This window comes from Sorghum bicolor, chromosome 7 (genome assembly GCF_000003195.3).
Source record: "Sorghum bicolor cultivar BTx623 chromosome 7, Sorghum_bicolor_NCBIv3, whole genome shotgun sequence".
Taxonomy (NCBI): Eukaryota; Viridiplantae; Streptophyta; class Magnoliopsida; order Poales; family Poaceae; genus Sorghum; species Sorghum bicolor.
In genome coordinates, this window is record NC_012876.2 from 7,393,640 (window position 1) to 7,421,564 (window position 27,925).

General features: G+C 41.6%; 3 protein-coding genes and 1 long non-coding RNA gene across 6 annotated transcripts; 3 read left to right on the forward strand and 1 right to left on the reverse strand.

The window, feature by feature from the left end:
• LOC110437123 (germin-like protein 12-2) lies at positions 5,686-6,647 on the forward strand. The gene is made up of 2 exons (XM_021465389.1): positions 5,686-5,844; positions 6,007-6,647. The coding sequence occupies exons 1-2, from the start codon at positions 5,727-5,729 to the stop codon at positions 6,573-6,575; spliced, it is 687 nt and encodes a 228-aa protein (XP_021321064.1). The 5' UTR covers positions 5,686-5,726; the 3' UTR covers positions 6,576-6,647.
• Positions 17,187-18,289, forward strand: LOC110436836 (germin-like protein 12-2). Its single transcript, XM_021464396.1, has 2 exons — positions 17,187-17,397; positions 17,560-18,289. The coding sequence occupies exons 1-2, from the start codon at positions 17,280-17,282 to the stop codon at positions 18,126-18,128; spliced, it is 687 nt and encodes a 228-aa protein (XP_021320071.1). The 5' UTR covers positions 17,187-17,279; the 3' UTR covers positions 18,129-18,289.
• Positions 19,186-21,046, reverse strand: LOC110436837. 3 transcript variants are annotated; one of them, XR_002454696.1, is made up of 3 exons: positions 20,611-21,046; positions 19,879-19,972; positions 19,186-19,762 (listed from the first exon to the last, which is right to left on the reverse strand). It is a non-coding gene; the product is annotated as an uncharacterized LOC110436837 (long non-coding RNA). The 3 variants fall into 3 exon arrangements; XR_002454695.1 differs by having other exon boundaries at positions 20,601-21,046; XR_002454694.1 differs by lacking the exon at positions 20,611-21,046 and having other exon boundaries at positions 19,879-20,088.
• Positions 25,748-26,800, forward strand: LOC8071126 (germin-like protein 12-2). Its single transcript, XM_002443929.2, has 2 exons — positions 25,748-25,948; positions 26,110-26,800. Exons 1-2 carry the CDS (start codon positions 25,831-25,833, stop codon positions 26,676-26,678), a joined length of 687 nt encoding a protein of 228 aa, XP_002443974.2. The 5' UTR covers positions 25,748-25,830; the 3' UTR covers positions 26,679-26,800.

Genomic DNA, 27,925 nt, shown 5'->3' on the forward strand with positions numbered 1-27,925 from the left:
AGTTGACTAGCACTGGGACCTTTTGATATCCCAAAGAACTTATGTGCAAGAGAACAAACAGGTATCCTGAAATTTTCCTCGTAGTATGAAAACACCGGCGTAGTAAAACAGGTATAACTCCTATTCTGTTAATCAAATAGAGTTGTAGCTTATACCGTTAGAAAACTTATGAAATTCCCTACAACTATCATATAGAAAACCTCCTTAGGTTCTGTCTTTAAACTTAGGTAAAACAGCCAAACTTAATATCCATCCTGAAAATGTCTCAGCAAAGGTGCAGTAGATTCCAAAAATTATATCTCGAGCTACTTAACACATCTGGAGATGATCCTTACATTTTTGAAAATATTAGGAAATCCTCTACAACTTTAGTATACCACGTTTTTCCAGATTCTATCTTTAACTTGGCTGTAAATAGGAAATGCCAGATCTATCCAGATTTTGAAACCGAACAGCAACATCCAAGTTTAAATGTCATATCTCGGGTTCTGCTTATCCAAATGAGTTCCAGCTTATACTGTTGGAAAGCTTATAAAATTGTCTACAACTTTTCTATAGGACACTTTTCCAAATTATATAGTTATATTTGTCTCAAACAGTAAGCAACCAAAACTGGTCCAGATTCTTGACAGCACAGTTGTATCATATTGTGATTTTTGTAACTTCCAAACCATAACAGCTATGAGGGTGAATCTTGCGGTCAGGAAAATATCTTGAAGTCTAGTTGTTCCCAGAAAAATTTGGTAAACTTTGCACGATCAAAACTTGAGATACTCCCAAATCATTGCAGACTGCTACAGAAATCAGCAAGGGACAGAAACAAGAGATAGCCAAACCCAACTACTTATTCCACTAATCCTTATGCCTTAAGCCTATGAACTAATGAAATTGTGAGGAAATCCACAAGATCATTGCAATCAGTACAAAGATCTAAATCAAGAATGAACATAATAACAAACCAATTAAGCATTGAAGGTTCACACTTCACTCAACTTGCGATACTATCGTTCTCTTCATAGAAAGGGCAAAGATCCTAAAATTCTCTTTCAACTACGTAAGCAGGTGGTAAGAGAAGATTCTAAAAGCTTATCAAATCAAGGAGTAAAGATGAGAACAAGTACTTTTAAAATAAGCAACAAGGTAAAGATGAATAGCAATGGAAAAGATATAGAATAGAGAAAAATATCAAGGTTTATAGAACAAGGATTGTATAACAATTTAAAAACCTTAAGACGACCAATTTCTAACTAGGCTTGCGTCCTACAGTCAGCATTGCTTTGATACCACTTTGTAATACCCGATTTTAAGGACAAAACCAGATATGCACCATATGTGAGTTTTAGAAGTCAAATCTCACATATAGCTACAAATAATGGGTAATATCAAGAGACAATGCATAAATATATAACATACTTAGTATAAAAGAGATAACCTTCAGTATCAAACAGTGGATAGACAATCTCCAAACTTCGGGTATTACTTCTCTCCACAGGATCCAACTGACTGGTTGATCACAAGCCTAACGTCTCCTGAAGTGTGGGGGAAATTGCAAGAGTGAGCAAATATCGTACTCAACAAGTATAACCAGGGGTTCATGAGGCTCAAATAGCTGACACTGGTTTGACTGCATTTAGCTTTTATATGTAGATAACATATTTAATCATTGGATAGCAAATATCAAGGTAGCATATTAAATCCCATAACCACATGATCAATTGTATACAGGAATTATGAATAATACATATAAATAACATAATAAACCATCATTATCATTATTAATCATGTTCATCAGTGTTCATCTATTCCGTCAGTTTTCCGGGCTGCCCGTATCCGTGGGCACGGCTAGTATACCAGATTTAACACTCTGCAGAGGTTGTAGATCTTTACCCATGAGTCATGATTTACCCTTTCGCCCGAGGTGACCAGCCTCTTAGCTCACTTCCAAGGAAAGCCGACAGGGTTCACTATGAAGTCTTTCAAAGGTTCGTCTAACAAGTTAGGGCCGCAAGGTTTCCTTTGCGCGCAGATATAGATACCCCCCTTCCGAATGGCACAATGACGCGCAGCCTATACACATAAGGACAGGGGCTCGCACTATACCCAAAACGGTTCAGCCCCTCCGCCCTTTTGGGTAACCTCTACCAAGCTAGAAAAGGTTACTCATACTTGACTAAAGCCAGAGCCATATAGCCCTCATGGTTGTACGAGTTGTCCCAGCTTTTGCCAATGGATAAGTCCTTATGGAGGGTCAAGATCAATCCAGCAAAAGCCAGAGTTCTTTCCACCCTTTATATTCAAGTTGCTAGAAAGCTTATTTTATTGTTTATTGTATATCCAAACATTCATGTTACATGATCATGGATTAGATTCAAGCACTAGCAGGAACTACCAAATGCATATCCAAAATAGGTAACAAGGAATCCAGGATAACAATCTTATATGATTCTGCTAAGGTCATCAAGGTGGACACATGCATATGATAAATATTGTATTAATGGTGTATAGGTAACAAAGATGAACCCAAGTTATACTTGCCTTGATCAAAGCTCTCCTGAGCCTGCTGCTGGTCTTCAAAAGATTGACCTCGATCACCAACGTATCGCTCACTGTCTATACCCGATCGTCAATCAACAACACGCATTCCAATGGACAATCATACACGAAGCAAACAAGCTATAATTAGAACAATATACCAAAAAGTGGTAAAACAAAGATAAAAGTTTATGAAAATATTCTACGCAGCGCTACGATCACACAAACGTAATGTTCACGAAAATCGGAATTGAACGTAGAAGTTATGAATTTTCCAAGTTTTCCTATAGAGAAATAATTAATTAAATGCTACTGCAGAATTAAAAAGTTTCAAAACAGCAAACTAATACTTCTAACGTGTAGAGCTCGTGAATACGAATCTAACGAAATTTGAATGGACAAAATCGGAGCTAAAAAGAGCATTTTATGAGCATTATCAAATCAGTGGCAAACTTGTAAATATCAGAAAATGTATTTTGAATCAACCGACAGACTTTACGTTTTCAAAAACAGAATATGCCTTTCGTGAATGTGCCTTGGACTGCGGGTTCTAATACGAGATTCCAGAGGGTCTCTTTAAGAAAACGGCCGGGCGAAGGGGTATCCTTCTTTTTCGGCCGTAGGATCGCGATGGAACGGTGCAGATCAGATCTGGGGAGAGAGGGAGGGAGCTCCGGCCAGCTACAGTGGCCAGCGCGGTGGCGCCATTGCCGGAGGGCAGAACTCCTCGCCGGAGTTCGTCGTTTTCACGATTCAGTGCACGATTCAACAAACGAAAAGAATGGGAAGGCGTAGAAGCTTGCTGCGAACTCACCAGACCAAAATCAAGGCTCGGGAAAAGCTTGAAGGCGTCCGACGGCTTGAGATGGCGGACCGGGCACTCCTGCAAGGTACGGCATCGATGAGGGAGCTGTAGGGCGCGATAGAGATAAAAGGGGAGGCTCAGAACCCTTGTAGGAGCAATACGAAGCTCGGCGTCACGATTTAGGCGGCTCTGGGGCAGCACCGAGGAAGAACGATGGCGGCGGCAATCTTTGGTTTGCGGCGAGATCCAACCAGCGGCGATAGAAGTTATCTAGGGATTCCCCAATGTTGTGGATGGAAAGAGGAGTGCGCGGGGAGACCACAAAACTTTATAGGGCTTGATTTGGGAATCCCAGCACCAAATCCCGGATTTACCGGATGGGTTTCCATCTCGGTGAGAGAAGGAGAGACCGTCTCGGCCACGACCTGAGGAAGAAGAAAGGTAAGTCGCCGACGTGTGGGCTCCAGATGGCAGCGAGAGAAAGAAAGGGAGAAAGGGGAGGGGCGCGCTGCTGGGCCGGAGAAAGAAGTGGGCCGGGGCGGTTAGCTGGGTCGCGGGGGAGGAACGGGGGCTGGGCCGATGGGGAGTTGGGCTGGGCGCTGGATGAGGTCTTTTCCCGTTTCTTTTTTTTCTATTTTAATTTTCAAAGCCTTTTCCAAATAGAATTTTTAGAGCAACCAAAATCCACCCCAAAGCAATCAAAACAACAATAAGATATGCTTCAGCATGTATGCATAAACAAGTTTCTAACTCTATGTTGAATTTTAAATTTCAATAAAATTTATTTCTTCACTAATTTAAATGCTCACAGAAATATTTGAATAAATCAATTTAAATCCTATTAATTTGAAAGCAAATTTTGGGTGTTACGCAAATTGGGAGCTTCAGATAAGTTTGTAATCATGAGTCAACATTCAAGAAATTTCACTTAAGATAAGCAATTGGGAGCTAGCAAGACTCGACTAATGTATTGGAGTAACCTGGTAGCTACCAACATTCAGGAAATTTCGGAGTCTGACAAATTGAGATGGATGAACATGCAGTAACCGGGTAGCTAACAGTTAGAAACTGGTAGCTTTTTATCCATTGAACAAATTAATAATTCAGATTATTTGTTGTGTCCAAACTGAGAGCAAAAGGAGGTGGTGTTTGGTTGGGAAGAGACTGAAAGTGTCATTGAAAGGGTGAACTACGCCCTTCCTTTCAGAAGAAAGAACAGAACATAAATATTCATCCATAACATGGCGTCCTTTAATTAGTACGCTTTTAGCAACAGGGAAAGACACATGAAAGCTCATATCTTGGTTTTGAAGATAATTTATCACCGATGTTGATGCAAACTTGCAGACATCCTCAATAGCAACAAGCAATACCATAGAAACTAAAAATGTTTTCCTCACTTGAACAATTCCTTGGGCAATGAGGCTGCTGCAGTGCTGCTGACTGGTGAGCTACCTATTGGCCGTCTAATGCTGAATGGCATGTTGCCTGCTGCTGTTATCCGATTGATTCTGGTACATCATCACCGAGGCAGACCGGAAGCCAGTGGCGGAGGGAACGGGGGCCTGAGGGGGCCTGGCACCCCCAAACCTTCCCATAACTCCTTTAATACACCCCATAGATTAGATATTTAATTGTCTAATTAACTAGTTAATCATGTTATCTGTACTAAAATTTTTATTCTTATTTCATATTAATCTCTAATAGTTTTTTATACAAATAAAATCTAGATCTTTCTAATATTTTCTTCATATCTTTTATTTTTATTATTACCTATCAGACGGAGACGGGCGGGTGAATAGTCAGTGGGCCTTCCCTGATATTAAAATCTTTATTTTTCCTATTTTTAAAAACCGATTTCGTATTTTCCAGAAAAAGATTTCTACAGGTGGTTGGCATAACTGAACCACCTGTAGAAATGCATTTCCACAGGCGGTTCTCAATTACTCGCCTGTGAAAAAATTTATTTCCACAGGCCACCAAACACAGACGGTTCGCCAAACCGCCTGTAAAAAGGGATTACGAACCGCCCAGCATGACCCTTCCTCCCAAAAACACAAAAGAAAAGAAGGAACACGTTCCAAAGAGATCACATAATATTTGTTTACTGGAATGAGTGTGAAATGAAAATACTAAAAGCAAGGTAGGTTTGAAAAGGTTGGTATAGTAAAAAGATAATTGTGTTGTTTCATGTGCAGGTTCTACGAGCCGGAGACTGTTTCTTCTGTTGGTAGGTTGAACTTGGAAGTTTTCAGTAATTAACACGTTCACGTCACCACACTTGCCGCTGTGGCAAGCCTATATAAACGCACTATCCCCATGCCCAAAGCATCAACAGAGATACAAACTCAACCAGAAGCTCGCTATAGCTGAGTTCGGAGACAACAAGATGGCTCCAGCCACCTACTTTCTCCTCGTTTCTTTTCTAGCATTGGTCACTTCTCAGGCCATTGCTTCTGACCCAAGCCCGCTCCAGGACTTCTGTGTTGCCGACATACACTCTCCAGGTATCCATGCACTAACATTAAATAATGCACTATGTCTTGTTGTACTAAATCACATATCAAATTGGAATTATTTGTCAGAACAGAAACTAGAGTTTTATGTATGTCCTAATTATAATGATTTCTGATCGTTATGTACCTATTTTTCTGTCTTTGTATATGCAGTGAAGGTGAATGGATTTGTCTGCAAGGACCCCATGGCTGTGAATGCAGATGACTTTTTCAAGGCAGCAAACCTTGACAAACCTAGGGACACAATGAAAAGCAAGGTTGGATCCAATGTCACTTTGATCAATGTCATGCAGTTGCCTGGACTCAACACCCTAGGTATCTCGTTGGCTCGCATTGACTATGCACCATTAGGTCAGAATCCGCCACACACCCACCCACGTGCCACGGAGATTCTCACCGTGCTTGAGGGTACACTCTATGTTGGATTTGTCACCTCCAACACAGACAATGGCAACAAGCTATTCACCAAGGTTCTCAAGAAGGGTGATGTGTTTGTATTCCCCCAAGGGCTCATCCACTTCCAATTCAATCCTAAACATGACAAGCCAGCAGTCGCAATCGCGGCACTAAGTAGCCAGAACCCTGGGGCTATAACTATTGCCAACGCAGTCTTTGGATCAAAGCCACCAATCTCAGATGATGTCTTGGCCAAGGCATTCCAGGTGCAAAAGGGGACAATTGATTGGCTTCAAGCTCAGTTCTGGGAGAACAACCACAACTAAATAAATCATGTTCGGCCATTGTATGAGTTCTGCAATAATTTGTATGGGAATATAGAATTTTTTTGCACTTTACTTACTACTGTATGTTTTTATTATTTCTATGCTACTAATGATAATAAAATAAATGGTCAGTATTTCTCTACTATAATTGTAATTGTGTCCGTGTTGTGGCTCTGCCACCATGACTTTAATCAAAAAATTAATGTAATTTATATGACTGCCGGTTATATGGGGTATATATAGTGAGCAGCCAAACGCTTGACCAGATGCAGTACCAAGTTAATGAAGTGTAGATATCATGTATGCAAGCGGATAGATAATCAATTTATAATTTTACCACTGGGAAGGTATAACTTTGGATGAATATATAGTATTGATAACTAAAGTTTACATATGAAAGATTTAATCAATATCATACACTCACATGATAAAGATATATATACTCCCTTTCTATATGATTTAGTCATTTTGGACAAGTTTGGGTCAAACATTGAGAATATAAATCATCAATAACTTTTAAATGCTGAGTTTGCAAATGTTTCAATTATATGAATAGATTTGTCTTGAAAAATACTTTCATAAAAGTATACATATATCATTTTTTCCTAGATATTTTTATAAAAATAAGAGGTCTTGTGTTTTGGAGACTGTGTCATTGTCCTAAATGACTTCTAAATCTTATACGACAGTGTATATATATAAATGATAAGTACATATTAAGCATCATAATAGATAAATAAATAATTCATTTAGAGCCCTCTAATTATAGCAATAGCCATAGTCCAATTAGAATATCAGAAGAATAGTTCCTAAGTTCAGGAGCATTCTTGGCAAGGTTGTCGCTATCAATGTCGAAGCACACGCGAGATGGAGAGTAGTAGTTGATGTCGTTAAAGTCATACTCTGAGCCATTCCTTGAGAGGATCAGAGAGCATGGGCGGCGCCAGGGGTATACCCATGTATTCCATGGAATACCCATGATTTTGGTGACAAACACAAATATATGTATATATATACACACACATGTATAATCAGCATATATGTTAGTTTATTGAATGTTGCAAATATGTAGCCCATAAAAGAACTCCAATAGTCTGGCTAAAATTAATTATCAAATTCTATTGCTTAGCTATTTTGTCCAATAGAAAATTTCTAAAAAATAAGAGATCTACAACATTCTTGTTACTTTACAAAGTCTTACAGTTAGCGTCTGTAAGAAGCTATATATAGCCACCGAAAATCAAGGGAAAGCCAACTTTCTATTTTACAAAATTAGATAGCATATTAGTTGGAGTCTACTTTTGCTATACAAATTCTAAAATAGCATAAACAATAAGAATAGTTAAACTCTTGAAGTTGCTCTAAGCCTAGTAGAACAACTAGTAGCGGCTGCCCATGAACTCATCAGAAAGAAACCCCATCGACGGCATTCCTCTGGCGGCGGCGGTGGTCAGTGGTCTTTGTAGGCTTTATCATATATGGCTCCCCCTCAACGCCTTTCTCATATATGGCTTGAAGCAACAACAAGGTGAACACAAAGATCCCACATCTATTTTTTTATTCTTCAAAGTAAAAATTGAAGGTTTCATTTTCTTCTTTTTTTTTGTTGCGTTTTGATTTTTTTAAAGAAATGTTGCATTGTATTCTTGTAACATAGATAAAGAATTTATATATACTTTGATTATTATCAGGGGCGATACTAGGCTCACTTTGCCTGATGTCTTGTTACTAGGATAAACAAATATTTTACCTAGCATATATTTTAAAAAAATTATATGTACTACTTGAGCTGCACCAGGATCAATTTTGTATTGATTTTGTCCCCTATTACTATTGCACATATACATAGAAAATTTTTTATACGTGGAATACCCAACTATAAAATCCTAGCTCCGCCACTGTCAGAGAGGAAGGTGTCAGAGAGGAAGGTGTGTAGAGAGGGGGGAAATGGCCCTACTGTGCCGGAGATTTGTCCCCTTTCTGTCACGCCCCGTGCATGACCTTGTCGGAAGCATGGAGGACAGCACTGCGTCCATCAGACAACACTGCAGCCCCAGAGCCTTGGGTGCTCGGGGCGCTAGGTTCTGTTGAATATAATGGGCCTTTAGCCCATAATTATATTTAATGATTAATTAAAGAACCCATAATAAATGCTATAATGAAAACGGTTTAGTACTGTATTGATGATTGACCATGTGTTAACTCAACTTAAATATGTGGCTTTTGTTAGCTCCTATGGAGAAGTTGAGGAAGGGAAAAAGGGTGCCACACGCGCGCGCGCCCCGCTGCCACCGTCGAGCCGTGCCGTGCCGAGGCGTGGCGTGCGTGCGTTCTTGTATTGTTGCTAATTGATGGACTCGGTTTATGGCAATTAAATGTGATTAATTGTCATCAATCAGACGTTTCCTCCTGGGGCCTATATATTCCATACGCGTGACACTCTTTCCTTACATGCGAGACACAATCAGTCCTCTCGCTTTCTATCGAGTTGCTCTCTGTTTGTTCCCGTCCTGAACCTCTGCGCGCACAGAGATCGGGAGAGCAGGCCTCCGGAACCCGACGTCCTACATCGAAGTGTCTTCCGCGACTGCTCACCGATGAGATCGTCTTCTTCCACTCCGGCGGATCGAGATCGACTACTGCGTTCGCGGGACTGCACTGCGAACATCTTCCTGCATCGACTGTGGTCCGCTACTTCACGCAACGCACTATATCGACTAGTGCGAATGGAGCCGCCGGTGCCTTCGGCACTGGTCCCTCCTCGGGGTACAATCCTAATCGATTGTCTTTTATTTTCAGTATGTCTGTTGTAGTTGCAGTAGTTCTTGCAATGTTTATCTCTAAACTAGGTAGTGATAAAATTGCACACGTGCACATATATACCACCACAATATTATGCGTAATTTTCTAGATTAAATCAAACATTAAAATGTCTAATTTTGTAACAATCCAAAATCTGATATTAGGCATTTTTGTGTTAGTGGTTTTGCTGCTGCGTTAAAACCGGATGCGTTTGATGGTTCAAACTATAAGCGGTGGCGCGCGAGAATGAAATTGTGGTTAACTGCTATGAGTTGCTACAACGCCGCGAAGGGGAAGCCGGAACAGTTTACTCCTGATGAGGAGCAAACGTTCATGGCAGCGGATAACCTCTTTAGAGGCGCCGTGATTAGTGCGCTCGATAAAAAGTATGTTGACAACTATATCATTTGCACCACTGCTAAGGAATTATGGGATGCGTTTGAGGCCAAGTTCGGGGTTTCTGATGCTGGTAGCGAGCTGTACCTCATGGAGCAACTGTTTGATTACAAAATGGTGGATAACCGTTCTGTGATTGAACAAGCACATGAGATACAGGCACTAGCTAAGGAATTAGAACAATTCTCTTGTGTGTTGCCTGAAAAGTTTGTGGCCGGTGGTATAATCGCTAAGCTGCCACTTTCTTGGAAGGATTTTGCTACTTCTCTAAAACATCAGAGAAAAGAGTTTGGTCTTGCCGAACTCATGGGAACTCTTGATGTTGAGGAGAAGGCGTTGAGTCTTCTAGTGCCAATGTGGTGCAAAAGAAAAGGCAATTCGCATTCCGTAATAAAAAAAGAACAAGCAAGAGAACAAGCAAGGGACAAATCTGAAGCCAAAGCAAACTGCAACTTTTAAGAAGAAAAAGACAGATAGAGGCTGCTTTGTTTGCGGTAGCGATGACCACTGGGCAAGTGCTTGTCCACATCGCAAATTCAAACGAGAAGAGAAAAAGTCAGTGAATATGGTCATTACCGAGGCTGAAGGAGGAACATCTTGGTATGGTAATTATTTATCTATTGTTCTTTCAGTCTGTCATTCATCTGAGTGGTGGATGGATACTGAGGCTAATTTTCATGTATGTGCTGACATCTCTTTGTTTTCTTCTTATCAGGCCGGCGACACTGGAGTCTTACTGATGGGGAATGGCTCTCATGCGCGTGTTCTTGGTGTTGGTACGGTCATTGTGAAGTTCACTTCGGGAAAGACGGTGCTGACGAAGAACGTGCAGCATGTCCCCTCCATAAAAAAAAATCTAGTTAGCGGCTCACAGCTTTACAGAGATGGCTACAATATAGTCTTTGAGGCCAATAAAATTATACTTTCAAAGTTTGGAACTTTTATTGGTAAAGGTTATGATTGCGGAGGCTTGTTCCGCTTATCTATGCATGATGTGTGTAATAAAATCGTGAACCATACTATTATTTCGAATGAGTTTGGCATTCGCGATTTTGTCTTGTTAATTATGGTTGTTTAACGCGGCTAGCAAATATGAATTTAATCCCGAAATTTAATTTAGTCAAAGGTTCTAAGTGCCATGTATGTGTGCAATCTAAGCAACCTCGCAAGCCTCACAAGGCTGCGGAGGCGAGGAACTTGGCACCATTAGAATTAATCCATTCCGATCTATGCGAGATGAATGGTGAGTTGACTAAAGGTGGTAAACGATACTTCATTACATTTATAGACGATTGTACTAGATTTTGTCATGTGTACTTGCTTAAAACAAAGGATGAAGCATTACAATATTTTAAAGCCTATAAAGCTGAAGTAGAAAATCAACTTGAGAGGAAAATTAAACGCTTAAGGTCCGATCGTGGTGGAGAATATTTTTCAAGTGATTTTTCTGATTTCTGCGTAGAACATGGAATTATTCATGAGAGGACACCGCCATACTCACCACAGTCCAATGGGATTGCTGAAAGAAAGAATCGTACTCTAACTGAGATGGTTAACGCCATGTTAGAGACTTCGGGACTATCTAAAGAATGGTGGGGTGAGGCGATATTGACAGCATGTTATGCCCTGAATAGAGTTCCTACAAAGAATAAAGAAATCACACCATTTGAGGAATGGGAAAATAAAATAATAAATGTCTCCTATTTGCGTACTTGGGGTTGTTTCGCTAAAGTGAATGTGCCAATAAACAAGAAACGCAAACTCGGACCTAAGACAGTTGATTGTATTATCCTTGGTTATGCTACTCACAGCGTAGGGTATAGATTTTTAATTATAAATTCTGGAGTACCAGATATGCATGTTGGTACTATAATAGAATCAAGAGATGCAACATTCTTTGAAACTGAGTTTCCTATGAAAAGTACACCTAATATTTCTAGTCATGAGTCTATAAATTACCATGAGCAATTTATTCCGATAGAACAATCTGAGGAACCTCATGTTCACTATCCTGAGGAGGATGATAATGTAGTCACTCGAACGAGCAAAAGACAAAAAAAAAGTGAAGTCTTTTGGAGATGACTATATTGTGTACCTCGTGGATGATACCCCAACAACCATTAAAGAGGCACTTTCCTCTCCTGATGCTAACTTGTGGAAGGAAGCAATAAGGACTAAGATGGATTCAATAATGTCTAATGGAACTTGGGAAGTGGTTGAACGGCCTTATGGGTGTAAACCTATAGGGTGTAAATGGGTGTTCAAGAAAAAGCTTAGGCCTGATGGTACAATTGAGAGGTACAAGGCTAGGCTTGTGGCTAAGGGTTATACCCAAAGAGAAGTGGAATATTTCTTTGATACTTATTCACCTGTTGCCCGTTTGACCACAATTCGAGTGTTACTATCTTTGGCTGCCTCTCATGGTCTTCTCATTCATCAGATGGATGTGAAGACAGCTTTCCTAATTGGAGAGTTGGAGGAAGAGATCTATATGGATCAGCCTGATGGATTTGTAACAAGTGGTCAACAGGGCAAGGTGTGTAAGTTATTAAAATCCCTATATGGCCTAAAACAAGCTCCAAAATAATGGCATGAGAAGTTTGACAGAACTTTAACTTCTGTCGGCTTTGCTGTTAATGAAGCTGACAAATGTATGTACTATAGGTTTGGTGGGGGTGAAGGTGTGATCCTTTGTCTGTACGTGGATGACATACTGATCCTTGGGACAAGCCTTGATGTGATCAAGGAAGTTAAAGACTTTTTGTCTAATAACTTTGAGATGAAAGATTTGGGAGAAGCTGATGTTATTCTAAACATTAAGCTTTCAAGAGAAGGTAATGGTGGGATTACACTTGTGCAATCCCACTATGTGGAAAAGATTTTAAGTCGCTTTGGGTATAGTGACTGTCAATCTGCTCCTACGCCTTATGATCCTAGTGTGCTATTGAGGAAAAATCAAAGAATAGCAAGGGATCAACTAAGATTCTCCCAAATTATAGGCTCATTGATGTACCTTGCAAGTGCCACGAGGCCTGATATCTCGTTTGCAGTGAGCAAACTTAGTCGGTTTGTGTCAAATCCGGGAGATATTCATTGGCAAGCTCTTGAGAGAGTGATGCGCTATCTGAAATGTACTGTGAGCTATGGCATTCACTATACCGGATACCCAAAGGTATTAGAGGGCTATTGTGATGCAAATTGGATATCTGATGTTGATGTTAAAGGCCACAAGTGGATATGTGTTTTTGCTTGGAGGTGGCGCTGTTTCATGGAAGTCTTGCGAGCAGACTATCTTAACGAAGTCAACCATGGAAGCAGAACTCACAGCATTAGACACCGCCGGCACTGAGGCCGAGTGGCTTCACGAACTCCTGATGGATCTACCGGTGGTTGAAAAAACTGTGACGGCTATTTCCATGAACTGTGACAATCAAACGGTGATCACAAAAGTCAACTGTTCTAAGGACAACATGAAGTCTACTAGGCATGCCAAACGGCGTTTGAAGACTGTCAGAAAATTGAGAAACTCCGGAGTTATAGCATTGGACTATGTCCATACATTTAAGAATCTGGCAGATCAATTCACAAAGGGACTATCCCGTAATGTGATAGATAGTGCATCGAGTGAGATGGGTTTGAGACCCACGTGAGGTCTACCATGGTGGCAACCTATTCTATAGGATCGGAGATCCCGTGAAGTAGAATGGTGAAACAAGCCAGAAGTAGATTGTGAGGAAAGACCCTTTACTTAACTGATCTCAATTGCACTTCTTTCCTAAGTCTGTAAGGAAGGCTGGTTATATACCTTAATGTATTCCAAAGCGGCTTGTGAAGCGATAGATGTTGTCCTACAGAACATCTTTAAGGAATACACCTATATGAGTTTGACTGTTAGTCACAGTCTATGAGATTTGGGTGATCTCTAGATACTCATGAATGGGCTAGAAGTATGACTTATATGCTTCAACTAGAGGGGATGTTCATGCAACCCTGTATCAGTTATGAATTTAGATGAAGCTTATATCACAGAAAACTTGCAATTCAAGGCATAGTCCATTGTTCAAGTTGTGACTAAGTGTAGTCTGTACTCTAAGTGGAAGTTCAACTTAACAGTCTCCACTGAAACGACTGCTATATGAAACGATATGGAAATTCGAGAGCTTTTCTTATGTGCCCTAGAAATAGGTGGGGATTGTTGAATATAATGGGCCTTTAGCCCATAATTATATTTGATGATTAATTCAAGTGCCCATAATAAATGCTATAATGAAAACGGTTTAGTACCGTATTGATGATTGACCATATGTTAACTCAACTTAAATAGGTGGCCTTTGTTAGCTCCTATGGAGAAGTTGAGGAAGGGAAAAAGGGTGCCACACGCGCGCGCGCCGCCGCCGCCGAGCCGTGGCGTGGCGTGGCGTGCGTGCGTGCGTGCGTGCTTGTCTTGTCTTATCGAGATGACACACGAGGACCAGACGTGACATGGCACACACGTGGTGAATAAGGAAAGGGAGGAAAACAAGATCTTACCGTTGTGTAATTAATGGCAATTAATTGCTAATTGATTGACTCGGTTTATGGCAATTAAATGTGATTAATTGTCATCAATCAGACGTTTCCACCTGGGGCCTATATATTCCATACGTGTGACACTCTTTCCTTACCTGCAGGACACAATCAGTCCTCTCTCTTCCGGTCGAGTTGCTCTCTGTTCGTCCCCGTCCCGAACCTCTGCGCGCACAGAGATCGGGAGAGCAGGCCTCCGAAACACGACTTCCTACATCGACACACCTGCTCGGGTGTGCAGGCAATCAGATTTTTGGGGAGCGTCTTCCACGACTGCTCACCGACGAGATCATCTTCTTCCACTCCGGTGGATCGAGATCGACTACTGCGTCTTCGTCTTTTTCCTGGTGGACGTTCGCGGGACTGCACTGCGAACATCTTCCTGCATCGACTGTGGTCCGCTACTTCACGCAACGCACTATGTCGACTAGTGCGAATGGAGCCGCCGGTGCCTTCGGCACTGGTCCCTCCTCGGGGTACAATCCTAATCGATTGACTTTTATTTTCAGTATGTCTGTTGTAGTTGCAGTAGTTCTTGCAATGTTTATCTCTAAACTGAGTAGTGATAAAATTGCACACGTGCACATATATACCACCACAATATTATGCGTAATTTTTTAGATTAAATCAAACATTAAAATGTCTAATTTTCTAACAGGTTCTAGCCTAGATGGCCTGTGCTGGAGACCGGGGCCAGGGGATCGGGCCGAGCATCCCATTGATCAGGAGCCCCGAGCAGAGGCGGTGAGCATACTAGGGCTCTGCCCTATCGTTGGCCAGAAGGTATACTTGAGGGGTGTAGCCCCTGAGTCCGCGAGCGATTCTAGCTAGAGGGGATCAGGGATGTAACATGACCCTATGTTAGGATCTAGTGAAACTTCAAGGTCAACACAGCCGATTAACCAATGCCAGATCAAAATCTGGAAGTAAAAGCTGGTTCCAAACCGGCAGTGATCCCTAGTTATGGCCTTATGGGTAGCCAGAAGCCAAATGCTTGATCGATCCCAAAAAAAAAAGTCACTATCAGGTGCAGCCGGACGTCAATGAAGGGCCAGTGTTCAGGGATGAAAACGGTACGGTTATTTTCCGACCGTATTCGAGACCGAATTCGTTTAGAGGAGTTCAGATCTATCCGTATTCGAGTCGGAATATTCAACATCCAATACTGTATCCGTATCCGAATACTTAAATCGTATATTTATAATGTCGACATCTAATCCTATCTTATGACATGGTTGACATTATCCGTATTCGAATCCGAATCCGACCAAAAATATGAAAACAAATATGATATTGGTGATATCTGTCCGTATCTGGTCCGTTTTCATCCCTACCAGTATCATATCAAAAAGTCTGGGATCTGGTGAAAAGAAAAAATATATTTTCCTAATGCTGTGGCAATAGCAGGCTGCAGCATTATGGGATGACCGTGTGGTGGAGCACAAAGAACAGATGATGGTTTGGTCTTGTACCGATAGATACTTCACCTCTAGATTAACTCAAAGGTAAAACGTGCTGTAGCTACCCTGTTAGGCTTTTACCAAGTTCGTCCCTGCCTTGGTACGGAAGCATTCCAGTTGACCAAGTAAACATTGGAAACATGAGTTGACTCTTTCTGCTGTATAGTGGTCGCGAATGACGAGATGGAGATTATATATTAAATAGTTATATGATCAAGGTGAAGATACTATATATACATGTGTTATAGACAGGCTTCCCCACTGTTGACTCTTTCTACCTTTTATTAGCGAGGAGTTGACTCTTTCTATACATATGTTAGCACAACCATCGACGGACCTTTTGAAGCATTTCTCTTGTATACGCAACTATCACAGTCAGAACCAATGGTGATGAAATGCAAGAAAATAAGCATGTTAGACCATAAGCTAGTAAAATATCAACCAACAAAAGATTGACAGGGAAAAAAGTAGTTTTATTTTATATAAGTTCTGGTTTAAATCATGCCCGCTAAGCAATCCATATACTTCACGTATTAGTGTAAAGCTACTAAGAAGCAATCAGTGCTTGACCTAGTAAAGCGTGTACCACAGTTCTCACAAGCAAAAAAAAAGGTGACCACCAAACAAACAATGGAAACATTAATCGTCTTGAATGACGAAATATATGGAGATTGTTGGATAGTTATAATGATATGAAGTGGAAAAAGTAATAAAGATTTTATATGACGGTCATATACTTTCGCATTGTAGACTATTTCTATATTTCTTTGTGAGTTGACTGTTTCCATACTTACGTTAGCACAAGCAAAGATTGTCTGATGAACCATTTTTCTTGTTTACGCAGCTATCACTGTCCACCATCAGCAACGCACTCATACCAATGTCTTTTCATGCATCTGATGCTCAAATGGATGTCCAAATTATCGGTTTTATCCAAATTCGAATCCACTAACCGATCTCCTCCATTTTGCGGTTTACTTCCAAAGGTTTTAAAATTTCAATCAATTTATGTGACCACTAGAAATCTTGATTTTGTGGTTTTCTTCCAATTTGTAAAATTGATATTTAAAACGATGATAGTATGCTTGAACCCAGACACCTAGAAACACAAAAAGAAAACAAAGAGTACACTTTGGTAATATATATATGCTGTGCTGCAACTGCAAGCAAAGAGACCATGCACGCTGATTTTGTTAGTCGTATGGTGCGTGTGAAAATATTATTAAAAGTAGGGTAGGTTTGGAAAGTCGATATCACTGCCAAGACTGTTTCTTCGATCAGTTCTCCTGATAGGTTCAACTTATAACTTTTTCAGCCATTAACACGTACACGTTGCCACATGAGCATGCGGCAGGCTATATAACCTCTCCATCCCCATGGCGAAGGCATCAACAAGACAGACACAAACACCACAAGCTAAGAAGCTCCATAGCTGAATTCAGAGACTGCAAACACGTACAAAAAGCGTGTGCAAAACCAAATGGCTGCCTCCAGCTACTTCATTCTCGTTTCTTTTGTAGCATTTGTCATTTCACAGGCCACTGCCTCTGACCCTAGCCCCCTCCAAGACTTTTGTGTTGCCGACAAACATTCTCCAGGTATGCATACTCTCGCTTTAACTCAAGCTGTTTTCTTATACTAAATCTCTAATCAAATAAGAATCATTTGTTCAAACAAACATCTACATACAACAAGCATTTCTAGGTATGGCCTAATGACATGTTCTTCATCTAACTATTTGCCTTTGTCTATGCATACAGTGAAGGTGAATGGATTTGTTTGCAAGGACCCAATGGCTGTGAACGCAGATGACTTCTTCAAGGCAGCAAAACTTGACCAGCCTAGAGACACCATGAAGAGCAAGGTCGGATCTAACGTTACTTTGATCAATGTCATGCAGTTGCCTGGACTCAACACCCTTGGCATCTCGATGGCTCGCATTGACTATGCACCATTAGGTCAGAATCCTCCACACACACATCCTCGTGCCACAGAGATTCTCACCGTGCTTGAGGGTACACTCTATGTTGGATTTGTCACCTCCAACACAGACAACGGTAACAAGCTATTCACCAAGGTTCTCAACAAGGGTGACGTGTTTGTGTTCCCCCAAGGGCTCATACACTTCCAATTCAACCCAGTCCATGACAAGCCAGCTGTCGCGATCGCTGCACTAAGCAGCCAGAACCCTGGGGCTATTACTATTGCCAACGCGGTCTTTGGATCAAAACCGCCCATCTCAGATGATGTCTTGGCCAAGGCTTTCCAGGTGCAAAAGGGAACAATTGATTGGCTCCAAGCTCAGTTTTGGGAGAACAACCACAACTAAGTAAATTGGGAGTCACTTCATTGTATGAAGATAGGTTTATATATGTATTTTGCATTACTCCCGTGTGTATTCAATTATGACATGCTAAGACAATATGGTAGAATAATTAAATGGGAAGTGTATGTAACCAATCACTATTTTTGTGTTTCTCCTACAAGCTATATCACCATGTTCTAGTTGAATATTTGAACTGAAGTACGTGAGGATCCTACATAATTTATTGGATATTGTTTGTATATGATATGCCGTTACATATATCAACAATATTTCTTGACATTAATTTGGAGATGAATATTGCATGGAGCCTTTCCAAATTACTAGGCTAAACTGAACTATCAACCGGTAGATCGGCTAAGACTAAATTAATCGACCCAGTAGGCCTTGGACTCCAGTCTCCTTGGAGCCAACGACCAGTGTGTTCCACTAGCTAGATTCATATAGTAACGGAGATCAAGTACCATACGTGGCCACATCCAATTCCAACAATGTAATGACTAGTAAAATTCACTTTACAAATTCAACACAAAAGTTCACACACATGAGAAGCAAATTGGGAGCTAGCGATTAGGAGCTTGAGATAAGTTTGTAATCACGAGGCAACATTCAGGAAATTTCACTTCAGATATGGGAGCTAGCAAGATTGCACTAATGCATTGCAGTAACTAGATGGTAGCTACGACCAACATTCAGGAAATTTCACTGTCCGACAAATCGAGATGGATGAACATGCAGTAACCGGGTAGCTAACAAATTACCTCCTGAAAGAAGTCTTACATTTAGAAACTGGTACCTTGTTGTCTATTGAACAAATTAATAATTCAGAATATTTGTTGTGTCCGAACTGAGAGTAAAAGGAGCTAGTGCTTCGATGGGAAGACTGAAAGTGTCATGGAAAGGATGAACTGCGCCTTCCTTTCAGAAGAAAGAAAGAACAGAACAGAACATAAATATTCATCGAAAATATGGTGTCCTTTAATTAGTATTCCCTCCGTCCCAAATTACAAGTCCCTTGACTTTTTATTGCAACCATTTTGGTATGTATCCAGATATAATAATATGTCCAAAAAAAGTCAAAGCGACGTCGCCTTTAGTATGCTTTTAGCAACAGAGAAAGACAAATGAAAGTTCATATCCTTGTTCAGAAGATAATTTATCACTGATGTTGATGCAAACTTGCTGACATCCTCAAAAGCAACAAACAATCCCATGAAAATTAAAATTGTTTTGCAGTTCCAACAATGGGGCTGCTGCAGTGCTAGCTGCTGACTGGCGGGCTACCTATTGGCCCTCTAGTGCTGAATGGCAAGTTGCCTGCTGGTCCCTTTTGATTCTGTTCCATCATCAACAAGGTAGACCGGAAGCTAACCATGATTTCGCCCGGCTTTCCTCTGCACAGCCGCATGGAGAGTTGGAGATTGGCTGCTGCAACCTCTCTCTTGCATAAGCGATGCCCTCAATGACATGTGACATTCTTGGGCGAGAAGTTGATCAATAGACTATATATGAGTCCTTGCGAACCCTAGGCAACGCCAGCGCCTTTATCAAGGCCCGCCAACAGAGTAGATCCCTCTTTGCTATCTCAATGATGCTGCTCAGATATTTGCTAGCTTCCTTGTCAAGCAATTCTGTAATACCTGATTTTAAGGACAAAATCATATATACACTATATATGAGTCTTAAAGGTCAAATCTCACATATAGCTATAAATAAGAGTAATATCAATAGACAATGCATAAATCATATAACGTACTTAGTAAATCAGTGATAACCTTAGGCAGCAAAAACAACGGAAGATAAATCCAGACTTCGGGTATCAACTCATGATCACAAGCCTAAAGCTTCTCCTGAGGTGTGGGGGAAATAGCAAGAGTGAGTCCCTGTCGAACTCCACAAATATAGCAATAAGGTAGTAGCAGATCCCACAAACTCATGATCAATGTGATATAAATAATGTAGAGCATAAAACAATAAACATTGAGCATAATAACATAATAAGAATCATCATCTTTAATGTAAGAGTCCCCAAGGCCGCTCATGACCATGAGCATAGCTAGTATACTAGTTTATTAAACACTCTGCAGAGGTTGTACATCTTTATCCATGAGTAATGATTTACCCTTTCACCCGAGGTCGCGAGTCTCTTAACCCCCTTCCTAGGGTGGTCGGCAGGATTCACTATGAAACCTTTTAAAAGTTCATCTGACAAGTTAGGGCCGCATGTTCCCAATCAGTGCGCACATATAGAACCACCTTCCAAATGGCACAATGATGTGCAGCCTATACACATAAGGACAGAGGCCGCACTATACCCAAAATGCAAGCCCCTCGAGTGCCCTTACGAGTAACCTCTAAGACTATCTCCAACAAAGAGAACCTAAAATGGAGACCTATTCTTTGATTTAGGTCACGCACAGTATATAGATAGCAAACCCAAAACATTCCTTCTCCAACAGCTATCGCAAAAGCAGAGACCCAAAACTACCGTGCCGCCGCTCCGACTGCTTGCCACGGGCATGCCGTCCTGCTCCCGCCACTCCCTGCCATGGATCCGCCTTGCCATGCTGGCCGCGCCCCGCTCCTGCCATGGACCCACCCAACACTAGGCTGGAGTTCTTGTTTCCCTTGGACAGAGAAGCTCCGCCGCTGCTGCTTCGGTCGAGCGCATGGGAGCCCTGCCGACCCTGCCCCTGCAGCTGCTCGCAGGCTTACTCCGGCGGCCGGTGCGCTGCGCCGGGAGCCCCACCAACGATGGTGGCAGCGGAGCCAAAGGAGCTGTCCACGACCAAGCGGAGCCACCGCATCGCCCCGCACTGTCGGCTCTTCGTCCACGGCCTCTCGCCGCACGCCGACGGCGCCATGCTCGCGGAGGCCTTCTCCTGCTTCGAGCCCGTTGCGGACCGTCGTCTATTTCGCGTCTGGCGGAGATGGAGGTGTGGTGCGCATCCCAGCAGAAGGGGATGAGGATTGGGAGAGAGAAGACAGCCACCGGACTCCATTTGGGTCGAGGAGAGAGAAGACAGGGAGAGAACGCATATTTGGGTTGCCTCTTCCCTTCTACCCAAAATAGGTGTTCCCTTTGGCTATTCTGTTGGAAGCGTTTTTTTTTTCACGGTACAGGACCCAAAATAGGTTTGGGTAATGGTTTGCCTAGCTTGTTGGAGTCAGTCTAACAAGTTAGAAAAGGTCTTCCTACTAAGCTAAAGCCAGAGCCATAATAGACAAATCCTCAAGTTGCTAAAAAGTCATTTTTATCGTTTGTTGCTTAAACATTAATTAAGTCACAAGGTCATGGTCACATAATGAAAACCCAAATGCTATACTTGCCTTGATCATATTTCTCTGGTCCTGCTTGTAGTAGCACTCTTGATCATCCATGAACTGCTCACCGTCGATACTCCATCAGCAATCATCGACACACAAACAATCAAGACCAAACATATACAAAGCAAACAAGGCTATGATTAGAATAGTACACCAACAGTAGAAAAACAATAAGAAAAGTTGATAAAAGGATTCTACACATCGCTACAATCACACCGACGTAAGGATCACGAAAATCAGAGCTAAAATAGAGAAGATATGAATTTTCTAAGATTTCCTTTATAAAAGTAATTAATTAAATAAGGTCACAAAATTAAAAAGTTGCAAATTGGTGAAATAAATTTACTAACATGTAGTTCTCTTGAATATGAATCTAACATAATTTGAATGGGTCAAATCGGTGTTAAAACGTATATTTATGAGCTAAATAAAATCAGTGGAAAACTTGTAATATCCTGAAAACGTATTTTGATTTAAACTAACGGGAATTACGTTTTCAAAAATAGAATACGTATTTTGAGAATATGCTTCGACTGCAGGTTCTATTTGACAAAAATGCAGGGGCTCTTTAACAAAAGATCCAGACGAAGGGTTACGGCCTAATCTGGAGCGTTGGATCTAAAACCTAGGGCTGAGATTAGATTAGAGAGAGTGGGGGTGGCGGCTGCCGGCCGGAACAATGCCACTGCAGTGGTGCTGTGGCCAGAATCGGTCCGTCCTCGTCGGAGTTTTGCAATCCATCGACTTCGGACACCATAACTCACAGGGAGCAAGAGGAGCTTGTTGTGAACTCACCAGAGGCAAAAGTGGGGGCAAGGATGACCCGAGGATGTTCGGCATCGGGATTTGGGGATGACTACTCCCTGCACGAGTTCAACATCCATTGGAGACTAAACCAGGACGAGAGAGAGATGGAGAAGAGGCTCGGCATCTCCGTAGGAGCGAGGCGAAGCTCAGCAAAGGGTTCTCGATGACCTTGGGACAACGCAGGGCTTGGACAGTGGTGGCGACGGCCTTCTTGCTTCTCCGATGAGATCCAAATGTGCGTCAGGAGAGCGGCTAAGTCGACCCATGTGTCTCGTAGATCGAAAAGGGAGTCGCGGATGATTGCCAAAAGCTATATAAAGGTCGGTTGGGCATGTTGGCAAACGATCCCGTGGAAAACGGGATTTGGCTTCCGCCTTGGTGGAGTCCTGCTAGGGCTCAAGGTGGAAGAAGAGAGGGGCACTGATGCGTAGGCCCGATTGGTCAGTGGGAGGGGAGAGAGAGACGCACTAGGCCAGCTGCTGATGAAGCTGGGCCAAGCTGCTGCTCGGTGCGGGCTCTCCTACTGGGTTGTGGTCTTGCTGGGCAGGCTATGCGTGGGAGAATGGGACCCGACCCAAGAGCAAAGAGGGGGGGTTGGGCCACTCGGGCCAAAACAGGGAGGGAGAAGGTTTCTCCTTTTATTTTCTCTTCCAAATTTTCTAAGCCATTTGAAAACCATTTGAAATTCAATTTGAATTCATTTTGAATTTTAGTTTAAAAACACTCATCACAATAAATAAAATGTTGTGGCATGCATGCTCAAACATGTTGCTAATCTCGTATGGTAAGTTTTAATTTAATAAAAAATATTATTATTATTTTGTTTTATGAGCACAAAAATACAAAATTAAATCAATTTTCCTCTATTTTCAAAGGAGCAAAATTTAGGGTGTTACAAATTCCGCGAAGCGTGCATTTTGAAGTTGTTCCCCGTCCATCACCTCGAGAAGTGCAACTCTAGTTGAATGCTTGAGGGTTGGTGGAGAGCTCTTGGTCGTTGTAACACCCACATTAATAGTCAAGCTTGAGAAGGCTTGCTTAGCACATGAAGCAATCACTAAAAGACACGCCTTAATAAGGACGTAGGTTGCGGACAAGAAACTAAACATCAATGATGTTTTAATAAGATCAACTCTAAGACCCTCTTTTTAAAACCTCATCATGTGTTCTCGAACATTTTCCTATTAATGTAGTTCCACCTAACTCTCTTAATCCCTACTTTGAATACAAAATATTTTGTTGTTTCAGAAAACTACCATAATTTCATAAAATGCTTTGATTTTCAAAACTAGAGATGTTAGATGTAAAAAATTTTGTATTTTGTATTTTTTTTAAAATAAAATATTGCTAAAACTATAGTCTTTTCTAACCTCTCTTACTTTATAAAACTAAGGTTTCTTGTTTCACCAGTACTACAATTGTTCAAAATCACATCGGAATATAAAGCCCTACGACAACCTTGAGATCTACGTGCAGATTGGTGGCGTACTACTCTCTCCACCTAAGAAAACAATTCTAGGTTAAACTAAATTAAACTCTTTTAAGTTTTTGTATCTCTAAATCAATTTATTATTAAAATATATTACATAACTAATCTAATAATACTTAATATGATATTTAGAGCTCCAAATATATTTTTACAAAAATATATTTCATAACTTCTAGTATCATTTTTGCTCCCTCCTTGAGGCATTTTAAAGGTCATAATTCTTTCCCTCCCTCCTTCATTGTTTCCAACTAAGAACTTGAATGGACCGCGGAAACCAACAAATGATGCTCCATCTCTTTTCTTCTACAACTAAAAATTACGAGACAGATATCATCTGCCCTGCTGCCTTCGCTTCACCCCCAAGTAAGCTTTGCCCAGCCATGTCTCATCCATTCCCCTAGGCTGGTCTGCTCGGCTTTGGAAAAAAATGAAGGCATATAGTCTCTTAGAAGAAACATAAACCTTTAAATCCAAGTGAACCTAGCTTTGTCTGATGCCCCACCCTACCCCTTGACACCGATGCCACCAAGCCTCCTCCATGACCGCCCCCGGTGCCTCCTAGCCCTCCCGTTGATGTTGACGGCCTGCCTCTTCCCCTTCATGTCATTGACCTCCACCATCATGGTCAATGACTCTAGCGTTATCATCCTGCCCCGCCACTGCCCCCCTGGGACCACCACCCCATCTCATTGCCCGCACATGCAGCTGTGCTAGCTATCCAGTAGATGCAGATGCAGCTCGCCAAGCACGTACTTGTCCTCCTGTCGCTGCAGCTTACCCCACGTGTGCTCAGTCTGCTCACGGCAGGTCGCTTCCTTTGTTAATAGGATCAGGGAGGGAGCACTACTACAGAATTAACTTTATGTGCCGGTCCCATCACTGTTGGTTTCTTAAAAATCGGCAGTGATAGTGGCTGATGGCTCAAGTGATGGGTCCAACCGGCGGCAGTGATATATGTTTTCTTGACTTAGGATCACGCAAGAACCAACCACAAAAAATTTAAGCACAAAAAAGAAGTGAAAAACATGGCATGTGTGGGCGAGGGACTAATTACCTGTAGATATAAGCCCGTAAGAGAGAACGGGTCACGATTTTCATAGGCTTGGCTACTCCTCTGCCTATTAACTAAGATATGCCTCCCAGCGAAATGCCAACGTCAACACTGCCGGTCCTGCCAAATGCATGATCGATTCAAAGAAAAAAGTCGCTACCTGATGCAGCAGGACGTTAATGAATTGCGGATATCATCTGAAAAAGTCAGGGAGCAGGCAACCAAATGACTTACCTCACTGTACTGATAGACAGAAGATTCACATGATTTAACTCAAAAGTAAAAAGTGCACGGTGGCTACCCTTTACCAGTTCGTTCCCACCTTGGTACGGAAGCATTCCACGGATTAATTCATGTATGCTAGTTCCGTATAAAATGGTGACCAAGTAAACATTGGAAACATGAGGATCGGAGTTGACTCTTTCTATCCTTATGTAAGCACAAACGCACGGATTGACCATTTGATCCATTATTGTTGTTTACACAACTATCATAGTCCACCGTCAGCTAACGTGATTACTGGTGGCCAGGAATGTCATAATCACCATTACAAAATAAATTATCTCTCCATATCAACAATTAACAAACCACGTTGTCCAAAAGGACTCATGGGCCTGTGTTAAAATTTAGATAAATATATATCCTAATTACTAGGCATAACCCCATTTTATGGTTTACTTCCTAATATTCTAGAAGTAATTTTAAAGGATAATTGCAATGGATTTTTTAGTGTCATGCGTGTGAAAATATTAAAAGCAAGGTTGTTGGTTTGCAAAAGTTGATATGTCAATAAGATAATTGCGTTGTTTACTCTGCAAGTTCCAGCAGCCGGAGACTGTTTCTTCTTTGTAGGTTGAACTTGGACTTCTTCAGTCATTAGCACGTTCCCGTCGCCACACTTGCCGCTGTGGCAGCCTATATAAACACACCATCCCCATACCCCAAGCATCAACAGAGACACACAAATTGAACAAGAAGCTCTATAGCTGAGTTCGAAGAGCACAAACATAAAAGCAAGTGGAATACTAATCCAGATGGCTCCCACAACCTACTTTCTCCTTGTTTCTTTTCTGGCATTGGTCACTTCTCAGGCCATTGCTTCTGACCCTAGCCCGCTCCAGGACTTTTGTGTAGCCGACATACACTCTCCAGGTATGCATGCACTCACTTTAAGTCATGCTATATATTCTTGTAGTAAATTGAGGATCGAATAATAATCATTTGTCACAACAAACATTCTAATTAATGTTTTATGTGTGTCCTAATGTTTCTGATCTCTATATACCTATTTTCCTTCGTCTTTGTATATGCAGTGAAGGTGAATGGATTTGTTTGCAAGGACCCTATGGCCGTGAACGTGGATGACTTTTTCAAGGCAGCAAACCTTGACAAGCCTAGGGATACTATGAAAAGCAAGGTCGGATCCAATGTCACTTTGATCAATGTCATGCAGTTGCCTGGACTCAACACCCTGGGCATCTCACTGGCTCGCATTGACTACGCACCATTAGGTCAGAATCCGCTACACACCCACCCACGTGCCACAGAGATTCTCACCGTGCTTGAGGGTACACTCTATGTTGGATTTGTCACCTCCAACACAGACAACGGTAACAAGCTATTCACAAAGGTTCTCAACAAGGGTGACGTGTTTGTGTTCCCCCAAGGACTCATACACTTCCAATTCAACCCAGTCCATGACAAGCCAGCTGTCGCGATCGCTGCACTAAGCAGCCAGAACCCTGGGGCTATTACTATTGCCAACGCGGTCTTTGGATCAAAACCACCCATCTCAGATGATGTCTTGGCCAAAGCTTTCCAGGTGCAAAAGGGAACAATTGATTGGCTCCAAGCTCAATTCTGGGAGAACAACCACAACTAAGTAAATTGAGACTCACTTCATTGTTCGAAGATAGGTTTATACATGTATTTTGCATACTCCCGTGTGTATTCAATTACGACATTCTAAGCTGATATGATAGAATAAATGGGAAGTTTATGTAACCAATCACTGTTTTTGTGTATCTGCTACAAGATATACCACCATGTTCTTTTTGAATATTTGAATTGAAGTACGTGAGGATCCTACATAATTTTCTCGATCACGCAAAAGGTTTACGTGTCTTATATTAAAGTAGAGAAAATAGTTTGATACAATACGCCTTAGCAGTGCCCTAGAGGTCACAAGAGTTTTATATGGATGCTGAAAACCTCCGTAGTGTACTCAAAGGTATATTGTTACATTGGACACTGATTAACCCAAATTGCGGTACTGACTAGGAGGCATATGGCCGGAGCGCTGATCGACAGTGGTGCCGCTTGCGCGGACCCACGTCGTGGTCCAGTGGGAACAACTCACGTAGCGCCTGCATATTGTTGGGGTCACCGCTGAAGATTTATCTATACGCCTTCATGGCTGATGTGGACGGAAAGGTCATCCGCTAGTTAGACTCAGAGCTTCACGAGAAGGTGTTCACCTTGCTTGAACGCCGGGATATAAGATATGTTCTGCGCCGCTATCTGCTTGCTCCTTTTGAGGAGCATGGGCGGTGCAATGTCTGCCATGGGTCGCATAATCGTGAAGCAGTTTCAGGAGTGGCGGCTGCCTCACTTTTGTAACTCACTCGGTAAATTGGACATGATTTATTGAATATTTTTGTATATGATATGCTGTTACATATATAAACTATATTTCTGGATGGTAATATGGAGATGAATATTGCATGGAGCCGTCGAAATTACTAAGCTAAACTGAACTATCAATCGGTACATAGGCTAAGATTAAATTAATCGACACAGTAGGTCTTGGAGCCAACGACCAGTGTGTTCCACTAGCTAGATGCATATAGTAACGGAAGTCAAGTGTCATATACTCATATGTGGTCACATCCAATTCTAACAATGTAAATACTAGTTAAATTCACTTTACAAATGCAACACAAAAGTTCACACACATGAGAAAGCAATTGGGAGCTTCAGATAATCAGTTGGGATCTTCAGATAATGTAATACTCGATTTTAAGGACAAAATCAGATATGCACCATATGTGAGTTTTAGAAGTCAAATCTCACATATAGCTACAAATAATGGGTAATATCTAGAGACAATGCATAAATATATAACATACT

Excerpts from the sequence above, each read along its gene's own strand:
- LOC110437123 (XM_021465389.1), top strand. The coding sequence starts at position 5,727 with ATGGCTCCAGCCACCTACTTTCTCCTCGTTTCTTTTCTAGCATTGGTC. Across the intron at positions 5,845-6,006 it reads TGCCGACATACACTCTCCAG|TGAAGGTGAATGGATTTGTC; the intron begins GTATCCATGCAC and ends TTGTATATGCAG.
- LOC110436836 (XM_021464396.1), top strand. The coding sequence starts at position 17,280 with ATGGCTGCCTCCAGCTACTTCATTCTCGTTTCTTTTGTAGCATTTGTC. Across the intron at positions 17,398-17,559 it reads TGCCGACAAACATTCTCCAG|TGAAGGTGAATGGATTTGTT; the intron begins GTATGCATACTC and ends CTATGCATACAG.
- LOC8071126 (XM_002443929.2), top strand. The coding sequence starts at position 25,831 with ATGGCTCCCACAACCTACTTTCTCCTTGTTTCTTTTCTGGCATTGGTC. Across the intron at positions 25,949-26,109 it reads AGCCGACATACACTCTCCAG|TGAAGGTGAATGGATTTGTT; the intron begins GTATGCATGCAC and ends TTGTATATGCAG.